At 50.5% G+C, this 14187-nt stretch overlaps 2 protein-coding genes across 4 annotated transcripts in view; both read right to left on the reverse strand.

The window, feature by feature from the left end:
* Positions 1-3633, reverse strand: part of sugt1 (SGT1 homolog, MIS12 kinetochore complex assembly cochaperone) — a 38842-nt gene extending 35209 nt beyond the window's left edge. For both annotated transcript variants that reach the window (XM_084446677.1, XM_084446676.1), the window contains exons 1-5: positions 3550-3633; positions 3406-3454; positions 1803-1893; positions 911-980; positions 638-708 (exon numbers count right to left, since the gene is read on the reverse strand). In XM_084446677.1, coding sequence (XP_084302803.1) covers positions 638-708; positions 911-980; positions 1803-1893; positions 3406-3454; positions 3550-3563 — 295 coding nt within the window. In that variant the 5' untranslated portion in view covers positions 3564-3633. The remainder of the gene's footprint in view (positions 1-637; positions 709-910; positions 981-1802; positions 1894-3405; positions 3455-3549) is intronic.
* A 295-nt stretch (positions 3634-3928) lies between these two features.
* Positions 3929-12323, reverse strand: LOC311316030 (ETS-related transcription factor Elf-1-like). Of its 2 annotated transcripts, XM_084446770.1 has the most exons (7): positions 12185-12323; positions 11680-11797; positions 9611-9739; positions 8705-8857; positions 7731-7811; positions 7368-7560; positions 3929-6266 (listed from the first exon to the last, which is right to left on the reverse strand). In XM_084446770.1, exons 1-7 carry the CDS (start codon positions 12245-12247, stop codon positions 5675-5677), a joined length of 1329 nt encoding a protein of 442 aa, XP_084302896.1. In that variant the 5' UTR covers positions 12248-12323; the 3' UTR covers positions 3929-5674. The 2 variants fall into 2 exon arrangements, with proteins under 2 accessions (XP_084302896.1, XP_084302897.1); XM_084446771.1 differs by lacking the exons at positions 11680-11797; positions 12185-12323 and adding an exon at positions 10905-11027.
* Between the last annotated feature and the right edge of the window lie 1864 nt (positions 12324-14187).

Below are 14187 nucleotides of genomic sequence, written 5' to 3' on the forward strand. Positions count from 1 at the left end.
TTGTGAGGATTTTCAGATTTTTGTTTGTTTTCATCATTTCGTTTCTGACACTCCCCAGTTCAGAAGACCTTTCACTCCCCAGTTCAGAAGACCTTTCACTCCCCAGTTCAGAAGACCTTTCACTCCCCAGTTCAGAAGACCTTTCACTCCCCAGTTCAGAAGACCTTTCACTCCCCAGTTCAGAAGACCTTTCACCTTTCACTCCCCAGTTCAGAAGACCTTTCACTCCCCAGTTCAGAAGACCTTTCACTCCCCAGTTCAGAAGACCTTTCCCTCCCCAGTTCAGAAGACCTTTCACTCCCCAGTTCAGAAGCAGATTTCCTGCAAAACTGCACCCCCACAAACGTCCCTTTTCATTTCTCCTGGGTCCTGCATTTTGTGTCAACAATGCCACTCAAACATGAACCTATAGGCCTATTATTTACCACAATACCATGTTTAATACTATCACCACGTTGCCAGGGTTTGGGGTTGGGTTTGGGGTTGGGGTTGGGTTTGGGGTTGGGTTTGGGGTTGGGTTTGGGGTTGGGGTTGGGGTTGGGGTTGGGTTTGGGGTTGGGGTTGGGTTTGGGGTTGGGTTTGGGGTTGGGTTTGGGTTTGGGTTTGGGGTTGGGGTTAGGCCTAGGCCGGGCCTCACCGTCCAGCTGCTGGCCCTGGGTGAAGGCTGCATGTGAAGACTCAAAGTTGCTCAGGTGGTATTCTGCTATTCTGCAGGGAGAGAGGGAGACAGGGGAATAAGCAGAGAACGTCAGAAAATAAAAATGTGTTGTTTTCTTAACTGCAGGTTAATTTACTCACTCACTCCCTCTCTCTCTCACCCTGTTCATTTACTCCCTCCCTCCCTCCCTCTCACCCTGTTCATTTACTCCCTCCCTCCCTCCCTCCCTCCCTCCCTCCCTCCCTCTCTCACCCTGTTCTCAGGAAGGCCAGAGCAAGGCTGGGCTGGAGATGCTGTGCTTTCCTGGCATCGTCAGCAGCTCCTACACAAGCAGGAAAACACACACAATCATTTCAATAACACACACAATAACACACACAATCATTTCACTACTAACCCTAACCCTAACCCTTCAATACACACTGACAGGGTTTGAAATCAACACCTGCCAAGCGCCAAATGCAGGTATATTATTCATTTGGGTTAGGGTTAGGGTTATGTTAGGGTTAGGGTTATGTTAGGGTTAGGGTTATGTTAGGGTCAGGGTTAGGTTTTGGAAGCCACCCGACACTTTGGCAGGTGACGTTTTTTGCAACAAAATATCAGCATTGATGGTTCAGTGGTTAACAGAATATCAGCCTTTGTGGATCAGAGCACGGACAACGTTTTTGCAATAAAATATGAGCATTGAGGCAGAGGGGGCACGATCAGCCTTGGTGGGTCAGACCCTAACTCTACAACCCTAAACCTGAACTCTAACCCCTGACCCTTACCCTACAACCCCATCTGTGCTGTGCAGCTGTGGCACCAGGAATCTGATTTTGTTTTTATTCACCACCATAACATGTTATTATGCAGATTACATGTACTGAATGTCTACATGACACAAAAAGGCTTTATCTAATTTTTTGGGGCTGGTAAAAAAAAGGTTTGGCGGGTACAATTTTTCATTTACCAGACATTTGGCTGATGAGCTAAAAAGTGAATTTCGACCCCTGAGCACTGAGCATGTGTGTGTGTGTGTGTATGTGTGTGTGTGTGTGCGTGTGTGTGTGTATGTGTGTGTGTGTGTGCGTGTGCGTGGCTCTGCGCTGCAGGGGGGCAGGTGTGGGCCCCACAGGTCAGGGCTTGGGGACGGACTTACTACTGTAGTTTTTGAGTATTAGGTGGGCGTAAGCTCGCTGGCAAAAGCACCTGGCGTTCTCCGGGTCTGCCTCCAAGGCCTGGTTCAGCTCCTGCCACAGAAGATCAGTTTCCCATCAAGGACAGCAAACACAGCAAAGAGCACGTCAGCCAACAGATGCTCATATACTGCATTGGCTATTATGGTTGGATGACTTTTTTCACATTTTTGCCAGAGACATTTTCATTAAGTACTAACAGTATTGCTAGTATTGAATCAATATTTTAGCTAATGAAGAACTCGTTTAATATATTTCTGTTAGCTTCGTGGCTAACAGACGTATTCAGGTACCGCTGGATACATGGGGGCTATAAGCTAATATAAGCTATAAGGGGCGTGAGCTAGCTTATCTTCTGTAGCCTGATGATTATTTACTTTTTAGACACCCACAACCTTTAAGGTGGCAATGAGGCAGCTAATGTTATATAAACTGCCAGATATGAGGGAACTAATGTTATATATACTAAAGATATGAGGGACTCTCAACAACCGTTGTACGTTGCTAGCTAGGTAAGGTTATCTAGCCAGTAGTGCTAGCACTAGTACCTGGGCTATTTCACTAGTACCTGGGCTATTTCACTAGTACCTGGGCTATTTCACTAGTACCTGGGCTATTTCACTAGTACCTGGGCTGTTTCACTAGTACCTGGGCTGTTTCACTAGTACCTGGGCTGTTTCACTAGTACCTGGGCTGTTTCACTAGTACCTGGGCTGTTTCACTAGTACCTGGGCTATTTCACTAGTACCTGGGCTATTTCATTAGTACCTGGGCTATTTCACTAGTACCTGGGCTATTTCACTAGTACCTGGGCTATTTCACTAGTACCTGGGCTATTTCACTAGTACCTGGGCTATTTCACTAGTACCTGGGCTGTTTCACTAGTACCTGGGCTGTTTCACTAGTACATGGGCTGTTTCACTAGTACCTGGGCTATTTCACTAGTACCTGGGCTGTTTCACTAGTACCTGGGCTGTTTCACTAGTACCTGGGCTATTTCACTAGTACCTGGGCTATTTCACTAGTACCTGGGCTATTTCACTAGTACCTGGGCTATTTCACTAGTACCTGGGCTATTTCACTAGTACCTGGGCTGTTTCACTAGTACCTGGGCTGTTTCACTAGTACCTGGGCTGTTTCACTAGTACCTGGGCTATTTCACTAGTACCTGGGCTGTTTCACTAGTACCTGGGCTATTTCACTAGTACCTGGGCTATTTCACTAGTACCTGGGCTATTTCACTAGTACCTGGGCTATTTCACTAGTACCTGGGCTATTTCACTAGTACCTGGGCTATTTCACTAGTACCTGGGCTGTTTCACTAGTACCTGGGCTATTTCACTAGTACCTGGGCTGTTTCACTAGTACCTGGGCTAAGCCGCCGGTTGGCAGGTTGGTAAATATTCAAGGTAATCTAGCCCTAGCTGGCTGGCTGGCTTCTACTCTCAACCAGGATAGTTGAAAGGCTTTACTGGCACTCATGACACACTAGCTAGAACCATATGATCTAGACTAGCTAGCTGATGCTAAGCTAATGCTAGCTAATGCTAGTAGCAGCTATATTACCTCCAGAGCTTTCTGAGGGTCCTCGTCTATGCAGCTATCGGGGAAACAACTACAGACAGAAGAGAAAGAGACACAATTACCAGCTGAATGACAACAGATTTACATGGATATTTACAAAGATATCAATTATTTGGGTTAACTTGCCGTTCGGTAGCCATAGGTGTAGTTAAAACGTTACTATGAACAGAGGTAATGGAAAGTTCGAGATGGAGAACTGTGCTAGCGGGGCTACGGGTGCCGGCGAGCCTGCCCGTCCCAGCGCCCCGGACCAGGACCGCGATCTCACCACGCTGCCCCCTACCGACCAGGAGGCCCACACACTGTCCCCATTCACACTGTCCCCATTCACACTGTCCCCATTCACACTGTCCCCATTCACACGAATCAATATAAGATTGGTCAAAATTAAAACTTTATTATACCTGAATACAATTTCATGATTATTTTCCCATCAACCTCTTGTATGAATTGCATAATAAATTCAACAACTACACAAAATTGTGATTAACAGCATGGTACAAAATATATTATGTAAGCCAAGGAACAGTATAAATGATCCACAACACGGGCCTTCATAAGGTTGAGGCTGGCATCCTGGTTTAGGAATGTACTTTTATTTAGAAAAAGGGTGAAGCTGAGTTCTAAATAAGCATGTTGGTGCAAGTCGCCCGTCTCCTCGCCAAAAACAATACCACAGGGACAGGAAGTAAAAAGTGTCATCTAAAGCGCAACTTAATCTACTCCAATTTAATCTAAACTTTGCATAGACAATTAAGTTCAGGTGGGAGTATACAGTATAATGCAGCAACCAAACATTTTACAAACCTGAGACAATTGGCAACAATATATGAAGTTGCACTTGTTTACAAATAATAGATATATAATACATAAATACACAAACAAGGCATATATGGTGGATATATATATTTAAACACAAACTGACAGTATTGAGTGCAGATGTACAAGAAAGGCCAACATGAAAGAAGTATATAAGAAAAGTTTGGTCCCTTTGTTTTCTCTTGGTGATTGTCAACAGAGTTGCTCCCTAAGGCACTGGGGAAGTACATTTATACTTTCTGCTTTCTACAGTATGTGACACCAACACAGCCCATCGCCATTAACGCTCATTTCTGTGGAATCCCTCTGCATAGAACACAACCTGTTTAAAGGGCAACTAGGTTGCATTTGTGTTAAAGAGGAATGTGTGACCAGCATACTATTCAAAACAACAACGGTGGAGCCCATAGGGCGTTATTTGGAATGTCTTTGGCGAGAGAAGCATAGGACGGCGTGCAGCACGTTGAAGGCGGAGCAGAGACGGGGCGTGCGGCACGATTAGTGCAAGTCAGCGTTCAAGGCTAATGTACAGAGAGGGAAGAAACAAGGCAGCGTTCAAGGCTAATGTAGAGAGAGGGAAGAAACAAGGCAGCGTTCAAGGCTAATGTAGAGAGAGAGAGAGAGAAGAAACAAGGCAGCGTTCAAGGCTAATGTAGAGAGAGAGAGAGAGAAGAAACAAGGCAGCGTTCAAGGCTAATGTAGAGAGAGAGAGAGAGAAGAAACAAGGCAGCGTTCAAGGCTAATGTACAGAGAGGAGAGAGAGAAGAAACAAGGCAGCGTTCAAGGCTAATGTAGAGAGAGAGAGAGAGAAGAAACAAGGCAGCGTTCAAGGCTAATGTAGAGAGAGAGAGAGAGAGAAACAAGGCAGCGTTCAAGGCTAAGGTAGAGAGAGGAGAGAGAGAAGAAACAAGGCAGCGTTCAAGGCTAATGTAGAGAGAGGAGAGAGAGAAACAAGGCAGCGTTCAAGGCTAATGTAGAGAGAGGGAAGAAACAAGGCAGCGTTCAAGGCTAATGTAGAGAGAGGAGAGAGAGAAACAAGGCAGCGTTCAAGGCTAATGTAGAGAGAGAGAGAGAGAAGAATCAGTGTATCAATCAGAGGACAAGCTCCCACACATGGAGATGAAGTGCAACAGAAACGACTGTGTTTCTGCAGAGTGGCTGTGGATCCAGTGCATGGTTTTGGTCTTTGGATTGGAGAGCAATTAAAATCGAATGGCTTCAATGAGGGGAACTGAGAACTTCCTACGAGGGGAACTGAGTTTCTAGGTGGAACGTCGTTCTCATGGGGAACTGAGTTTCTAGGTGGAACGTCGTTCTCATGGGGAGTTCAGTTCCAACTCAACAAATGTGTTGTTTGCCGAGGTTGCCATGACGACTGGGTGACTACAGCGCCTGGGATTGGTCCCAGTCTGCCAGCTTCTCGTTCTATTAGTCAGTCTAGCTTCTCCTCTTTGATAGTAGCACCACCAGGGCCGGGGTGCAGCTGTAGCGCCCCCTGCTGGCCGACCGCTGTATTCCTACCAGAGGCCTGCTTCTCACACAGGCTCCCCAGCAGCTGCGCGGTCTGGAACACAGAGGAGCGGCCCGGCTGCAGGGACTGGACTCTCTCCAGGTTCTGCAGAGTCCGCAGCATCTCGGCCGACACGATGGGCAGGTGCTGCTGCTGGATCAGACTGCCCCCTGTGGAGCGGAGGACCGTGCTGCGCTGGGCGGGGGATGGGGGTCGGGGCCGGGACCGCGGTCGACCCGGAGCGGCTCCTCCTCCGGCTCTGGAGGCCTTCCTGCCAGCCTGGTGGGCGGGGCTGGAGGAGGGGTACGAGCCCCCGTCGTCACTGGAAGAAGGACTGTCCTCCGCGTCGTCACAGATTCCATCGTCGTCGCTGGCGTCGTCGCTGCCCTCTTTCTGGTGGTTGTCATCCTCCTGGCCGTCGGTGATGTAGACCATGTCCTCAGGCAGGGAGGTGAACTGGTACACCAGCCGCTGACCCTCCACCTTGTTCAGAATCCCCCGCTGGTAGTAATACCTGCAGGGAACCACGGCTTCTATCAACACCTTTCACTTCTGTTATCATTACAGATGAGCGTGTCCCTCTGACTCTCTCTCCCCTCTGACTCTCTCTCCCCTCTGACTCTCTCTCCTCTGACTCTCTCTCCCCTCTGACTCTCTCCCCCTGACTCTCTCTCCCCCCTCTGACTCTCTCTCTCTCTCCTCTGACTCTCTCTCCCCTCTGACTCTCTCCCCTCTGACTCTCTCTCCCCTCTGACTCTCTCTCCCCCTGACTCTCTCTCCCCCCTCTGACTCTCTCCCCTCTGACTCTCTCTCCCCTCTGACTCTCTCTCCCCTCTGACTCTCTCTCCCCTCTGACTCTCTCCCCCCTCTGACTCTCTCCCCCCTCTGACTCTCTCTCTCCTCTGACTCTCTCTCCCCTCTGACTCTCTCTTTCCCCCTGACTCTCTCTCCCCTCTGACTCTCTCTCCCCTCTGACTCTCTCTCCCCTCTGACTCTCTCTCTCTCCCCTCTGACTCTCTCTCTCTCCCCTCTGACTCTCTCTCTCTCCCCTCTGACTCTCTCTCTCCCCCCTCTGACTCTCTCCCTCTCTGACTCTCTCCCCTCTGACTCTTCTGAGATCATCAATGTGAAATGTGAGAGTCCCACCTGAGCGAGCGGCCCATGGTCTCGTAGTTAGGGTTAGGGTTAGGGTGAAATGTGAGGGTTAGGGTCAGGGTTAGGGTTAGGGTGAAATGTGAGAGTCCCACCTGAGCGCGCGGCCCATGGTCTCGTAGTTCATGTCTGGTTTGTTTGTTGTTAGGGTTAGGGTCAGGGTCAGGGTCAGGGTTAGGGTCAGGGTGAAATGTGAGAGTCCCACCTGAGCGCGCGGCCCATGGTCTCGTAGGGTTAGGGTCAGGGTTAGGGTCAGGGTCAGGGTTAGGGTCAGGGTGAAATGTGAGAGTCCCACCTGAGCGCGCGGCCCATGGTCTCGTAGGGTTAGGGTTAGGGTCAGGGTCAGGGTTAGGGTTAGGGTTAGGGTCAGGGTTAGGGTCAGGGTCAGGGTCAGGGTCAGGGTCAGGGTCAGGGTCAGGGTCAGGGTCAGGGTTAGGGTCAGGGTGAAATGTGAGAGTCCCACCTGAGCGCGCGGCCCATGGTCTCGTAGTTCATGTCTGGTTTGTTCTTGTGTTTGCCCCAGAGTCGCGCCACGGCCTTGGAGTTGACCAGCTTAAAGATGCCCTCGCGGGGGTTGGTCCACTTGATGTAGCGCGGGCAGGCCTGTCTGTCCTGGAGCAGCTCCATCAGGAACTGCCACAAGTACAGGGTGTTACCTGGAAAACAGACGGAGAAGCGCAGGAGAGAAAGAGGTGAGCGATGGGAAATACAAGGCAGACAAGACAATAGAAATAGTGTAAGGCAACATTCTGTGATTAATGAAATGGTTGCCATGGATGTGTGTGTGTGAGAGAGAGAGAGAGAGTAAGTGTTTTTGAGCGTGTACCTTTTTTGTATTTATACTTGCTCCTCTTTACTATGATGTCGGGGGTGGGAGATTCCGGCCTGCAGTGACGAGGTTTTCTCCCTGAAACAGGTCAGGTAGTTCTGATGTGAAGCGATAACACTGTTCATCACAGTAACTAAAAGAATCAGCATGTAATAAGCATGTAATAAGCATGTCATAAGCATGTAATCTACAATGGGACAGTCTGGGTTTTGAGTCTGAGCCTGGTTAGGGTTAGGGTTTTGAGTCTGAGCCTGGTTAGGGTTAGGGTTTTGAGTCTGAGCCTGGTTAGGGTTAGGGTTTTGAGTCTGAGCCTGGTTAGGGTTAGGGTTTTGAGTCTGAGCCTGGTTAGGGTTAGGGTTTTGAGTCTGAGCCTGGTTAGGGTTAGGGTTGGGTTTTGAGTCTGAGCCTGGTTAGGGTTAGGGTTAGGGTTGGGTTTTGAGTCTGAGCCTGGTTAGGGTTAGGGTTAGGGTTTTGAGTCTGAGCCTGGTTAGGGTTAGGGTTAGGGTTGGGTTTTGAGTCTGAGCCTGGTTAGGGTTAGGGTTAGGGTTTTGAGTCTGAGCCTGGTTAGGGTTAGGGTTAGGGTTAGGGTTGGGTTTTGAGTCTGAGCCTGGTTAGGGTTAGGGTTAGGGTTGGGTTTTGAGTCTGAGCCTGGTTAGGGTTAGGGTTTTGAGTCTGAGCCTGGTTAGGGTTAGGGTTAGGGTTGGGTTTTGAGTCTGAGCCTGGTTAGGGTTAGGGTTAGGGTTAGGGTTTTGAGTCTGAGCCTGGTTAGGGTTAGGGTTGGGTTTTGAGTCTGAGCCTGGTTAGGGTTAGGGTTAGGGTTAGGGTTTTGAGTCTGAGCCTGGTTAGGGTTAGGGTTGGGTTTTGAGTCTGAGCCTGGTTAGGGTTAGGGTTAGGGTTAGGGTTTTGAGTCTGAGCCTGGTTAGGGTTAGGGTCGATCCTATGAGCTACAGCACCAACAGACGCCGACCGACCTCTCTTCTTCTGTGGTCTCTCTGCAACTGCGTCCCTCGGTGACGTGAACCACTGAGGAGATCCCACTGCTCCCACAATCCCCTCTGCTGACACAGTCACCTGCGCCAGCGGAGCGCTCATCATATCGCCTAGCAACGGCACAAGCATCTGGGCTGGAGTGAGAGGAGGAGGAACAAAAACACAATGTTAGGATGGAACTCAAGGATGGATCTGACGCTAACAACATCATCATGGACAGAATATCCTGCTCAGAAAATAACACACTAGATGTTTTGGTTTGGATAGGTGTGTGTGTGTGTGTGTGTGTGTGTGTGTGTGTGTGTGTGTGTGTGTGTGTGTGTGTGTGTGTGTGTGTGTGTGTGTGTGAGCTCACAGTAGTGCTGTTGGATAGGCGTGTGTGTGTGTGTCAGCTCACAGTAGTGCTGTTGGATAGGTGTGTGTGTGTGTGTGTGTGTGTGTGTGTGTGTGTGTGTGTGTGAGTCAGCTCACAGTAGTGCTGTTGGATAGGTGTGTGTGTGTGTGTGTGTGTCAGCTCACAGTAGTGCTGTTGGATAGGTGTGTGTGTGTGTGTCAGCTCACAGTAGTGCTGTTGGATAGGTGTGTGTGTGTGTGTGTGTGTGTGTGTGTGTGTGTCTGTGTGTGTGTCAGCTCACAGTAGTGCTGTTGGATAGGTGTGTGTGTGTGTGTGTGTGTCAGCTCACAGTAGTGCTGTTGGATAGGTGTGTGTGTGTGTGTGTGTGTGTGTGTGTGTGTGTGTGAGCTCACAGTAGTGCTGTTGGATAGGTGTGTGTGTGTGTGTCAGCTCACAGTAGTGCTGTTGGATAGGTGTGTGTGTGTGTGTGTGTGTGTGTGTGTGTGTGTGTGTGTGTGTGTGTGTGTGTGTGTGTGTGTGTGTGTGAGCTCACAGTAGTGCTGTGTCTCCAGCAGGTTGTCAGGGGAATCCGCGGTGAGGAAAGTGTCGGCAGCAACCAGCGTCTCCATGCTCTCCTCCTCCCCACTATCCAAGCCCTCCACTACAGGACAGAAACCCTCCACTACAGGACAGAAACACAGAGAGAGAGATGAGAGAGCCGATAGGACAGACGAAGGGGATGGGTTAGGGGATAGGGTTAGGGGATAGGGTTAGAGGATAGGGTTAGGGGATAGGGTTAGGGGATAGGGTTAGGGGATAGGGTTAGGGGACAGGGTTAGGGGATACTGTGCAATACATAGCCAACTCACAGTGAGAGCAAGAGATTGTAGCTAAAGTTCAGCATTTGGAAGACTGGAAAATAATTGAAACGCGTGGCTAGCTAACGATACCCTAACCCTAACCCTAACCCCTAACCCCTAACCCTAACCCTAGCTAGCTAACGTGACCCTAACCCCTAACCCTAACCCCTAACCCTAGCTAGCTAACGATACCCTAACCCTAACCCTAACCCCTAACCCTAACCCTAACCCCTAACCCTAACCCCTAACCCTGACCCTAGCTAGCTAACGTGACCCTAACCCTAACCCCTAACCCCTAACCCTAACCCCTAACCCTAACCCCTAACCCCTAACCCTAGCTAGCTAACGTGACCCTATCCCTAACCCTGACCCTAGCTAGCTAACGTGACCCTATCCCTAACCCCTAACCCTAACTCCTAACCCCTAACCCTAACCCCTAACCCTAACTCCTAACCCTAACTCCTAACCCCTAACCCTAACCCTAACCCCTAACCCTAACGCCTAACCCTAACCCCTAACCCCTAACCCTAACTCCTAACCCTAACTCCTAACCCCTAACCCTAACCCCTAACCCTAACTCCTAACCCCTAACCCTAACCCCTAACCCTAACTCCTAACCCTAACCCTAACCCCTAACCCTAACCCCTAACCCTAACTCCTAACTCCTAACCCCTAACCCTGACCCTAACCCCTAACCCTAACCCCTAACCCTGACCCTAACCCTAACAACATAGAGCAGGCAACACAGAGACAGACGTTAAAGCATCTGACCTGTGAGACACCTGGCTAGCTAGCAGACTAAGCGTGTTTAATAGGACTAGCTAACTAAGCGTGTTTAATAGGACTAGCTAACTCAAGTATTTGAGCACACCTTAGCTAGCTCCGCTCAGCAGCTAGTGTAGCATGAGCAGGCTAGCTAACCACGCTAGCATAGCAGAGATAACAAGTTACGACCTCGAAATCAATAGATGTCATGATGACACTCACGTTTGCTCTAATGTAGCTATAGCGAGCTAGCATGGATGAGCTAGCATGGATGAGCTAGCATGGATGATCTGGTAGAACCCTAACCCTAACCCGCTCAGAAGACAGGAATGTTTTCTTTAACTTCCGGCATTTTGAGGGGGCGGTCCATGTGTGGAGGCTCCTGGTGCGCATGCGCACAGACCGCTCTCACCCACTCCAGGGTATTACATCCATGGTATTAATTGATGTTGAACTTAATTGTTAACGTGCATTCAAACAGTTACAGTCAAGACTGTGTAATTCAGAGAGCATCTGTGTATTACATTACATTACATTAAATTACAGTCATTTCACTGACACTTTTATCCAAAGCGACTTACAATAATTGTATTTAACGTGGAAAAGCCAGTGCATCACCTTTTTAAAACAAGTGACTTAAGAGCAGAATCTAGTGCTGAAGACAAAGTGGAAGAATAGCAATCTAAAATACAATAGGTGCTTAAGAGGGAGGATGGTGGGAGTACTGTGTGAACAGAAGAGAGAAAGAGAGAGATGGATGGATGTGTGTGTGTGTGTGTGTGTGTGTGTGTGTGTGTGTGTGTGTGTGTGTGTGTGTGTGTGTGTGTGTGTGTGTGTGTGTGTGTGTGTGTGAGAGTAGGCCTACCTGCAGGGGGATGGATGTGTGTGTGTGTGTGTGTGTGTGTGTGTGTGTGTGAGAGTAGACCTACCTGCAGGGGGATGGATGTGTGTGTGTGTGTGTGTGTGTGTGTGTGTGTGTGTGTGAGAGTAGGCCTACCTGCAGGGGGATGGATGTGTGTGTGTGTCTGCTCACAGGCGAGGCCGGAGTACGAGAGCAGCTGTGTGTGAGGGATCTGCTCCACTATCACCGCAGGGAAGCTTGAGTGCTCCTCCAGCTACAACAGACAGGGAGAAAACCTGTAGTATCACACACACACACACACACACACACACACACACATCCATCCCCCTGCAGGTAGGTCTACTCTCTCTCACACACACACACACACACACACACACACACACACACACACACACACACACACACACACACACATCCATCCCCCTGCAGGTAGGTCTACTCTCTCTCACACACACACACACACACACACACACACACACACACACACACACACACACACACACACACATCCATCCCCCTGCAGGTAGGCCTACTCTCTCTCTCTCACACACACACACACACACACACACACACACACACACACACACACACACACACACACACACACACACACGCTGCACAAGATGCCACTCTCACTTACCCGCGGGCCGTTGTTAACGCGGTCGCTGGCGAACTCAAAGATGAGCTCAGTCTGCTGCAGCATGGTCCCGGGTTCCTGGGCACAGAACGGCTGGGTTCCAAAAGTTCCACTAGACAAGTCAGGAAGGGTTCTGGTTCTCTCTCCCTGAAGTTCCACCAGACAAGTCAGGAAGGGTTCTGGTTCTCTCTCCCTGCCCGTTTGAATGCACTTGCGGTTCTTCTGATGCCTTCTGTGCCTTGGGGTGAGTCACTGGAGAAACAGCCTAACCCTAACCCTTACCCAGCCTAACCCTAACCCTAACCCAGCCTAACCCTAACCCAGCCTAACCCTAACCCTTACCCAGCCTAACCCTTACCCTAACCCAGCCTAACCCTAACCCAGCCTAACCCTAACCCTTACCCAGCCTAACCCTAACCCTTACCCAGCCTAACCCTAACCCTTACCCAGCCTAACCCTAACCCAGCCTAACCCTAACCCTTACCCAGCCTAACCCTAACCCAGCCTAACCCTAACCCTTACCCAGCCTAACCCTAACCCAGCCTAACCCTAACCCTTACCCAGCCTAACCCTAACCCTTACCCAGCCTAACCCTAACCCTTACCCAGCCTAACCCTAACCCTTACCCAGCCTAACCCTAACCCTTACCCAGCCTAACCCTAACCCTTACCCAGCCTAACCCTAACCCTTACCCAGCCTAACCCTAACCCTTACCCAGCCTAACCCTAACCCTTACCCAGCCTAACCCTAACCCAGCCTAACCCTAACCCTTACCCAGCCTAACCCTAACCCTTACCCAGCCTAACCCTAACCCTAACCCTTACCCAGCCTAACCCTAACCCTCCCAACTGTCCAAGCAGCAGTTAACTGTCCAAACCTTCCACACACAGTCCTGCCTGGTCTCTCCTCTGCCTGGTCTCTCTCCTCTGCGTGGTCCCTCTCCTCTGCGTGGTCCCTCTCCTCTGCGTGGTCTCTCTCCTCTGCCTGGTCTCTCTCCTCTGCCTGGTCTCTCTCCTCTGCCTGGTCTCTCTCCTCTGCCTGGTCTCTCTCCTCTGCCTGGTCTCTCTCCTCTGCCTGGTCTCTCTCCTCTGCCTGGTCTCTCTCCTCTGCCTGGTCTCTCTCCTCTGCCTGGTCTCTCTCCTCTGCCTGGTCTCTCTCCTCTGCCTGGTCCCTCTACTCTGCCTGGTCTCTCTCCTCTGCCTGGTCTCTCTCCTCTGCCTGGTCTCTCTCCTCTGCCTGGTCTCTCTCCTCTGCCTGGTCTCTCTCCTCTGCCTGGTCTCTCTCCTCTGCCTGGTCTCTCTCCTCTGCCTGGTCTCTCTCCTCTGCCTGGTCTCTCTCCTCTGCCTGGTCTCTCTCCTCTGCCTGGTCTCTCTCCTCTGCCTGGTCTCTCTCCTCTGCCTGGTCCCTCTCCTCTGCCTGGTCCCTCTCCTCTGCCTGGTCTCTCTCCTCTGCCTGGTCTCTCTCCTCTGCCTGGTCTCTCTCCTCTGCCTGGTCTCTCTACTCTGCCTGGTCCCTCTCCTCTGCCTGGTCTCTCTCCTCTGCCTGGTCTCTCTCCTCTGCGTGGTCCCTCTACTCTGCCTGGTCTCTCTCCTCTGCCTGGTCCCTCTACTCTGCCTGGTCTCTCTCCTCTGCCTGGTCTCTCTCCTCTGCCTGGTCTCTCTCCTCTGCCTGGTCCCTCTCCTCTGCGTGGTCTCTCTCCTCTGCCTGGTCTCTCTCCTCTGCGTGGTCCCTCTCCTCTGTGCTCATCTGGGTGGATTGTGATTGGAGACTCCGGCTCCCCTCAACTCCAACGGTGACTGTTTGACTGTTTGACTGTTTGACTGTTTGTCGATGCGCTGAGCAGCAACAGGTGTTCATCCAGTTATCTGTTCTCAGTTTCTGCTCTCGATGAGGAAGTGGGCGCAGCCAAAATGTCTGAACCTGACAAAAGAGGAACAGGAAGAGAGAGAGAGAGAGAGAGAGAGAGAGAGAGGAAGAGAGAGAGAGAGAGAGGAAGAGAGAAAGAG

The sequence above is a fragment of the Borostomias antarcticus genome (genome assembly GCF_949987555.1).
Source record: "Borostomias antarcticus genome assembly, chromosome: 12".
In the NCBI taxonomy this organism is placed as follows: Eukaryota; Metazoa; Chordata; class Actinopteri; order Stomiiformes; family Stomiidae; genus Borostomias; species Borostomias antarcticus.

What these genes read in the sequence shown, in the direction of transcription:
- LOC311316030 (XM_084446770.1), bottom strand. Translation starts at nt 12,247, where the DNA reads ATGCTGCAGCAGACTGAGCTCATCTTTGAGTTCGCCAGCGACCGCGTT. An exon ending in GCGTTAACAACGGCCCGCGG is followed by an intron (nt 11,798 to 12,184) that starts GTAAGTGAGAGT and finishes TGTCTGTTGTAG; the next exon opens with CTGGAGGAGCACTCAAGCTT. An exon ending in ACACATCCATCCCCCTGCAG is followed by an intron (nt 9,740 to 11,679) that starts GTAGGCCTACTC and finishes TCTGTCCTGTAG; the next exon opens with TGGAGGGTTTCTGTCCTGTA.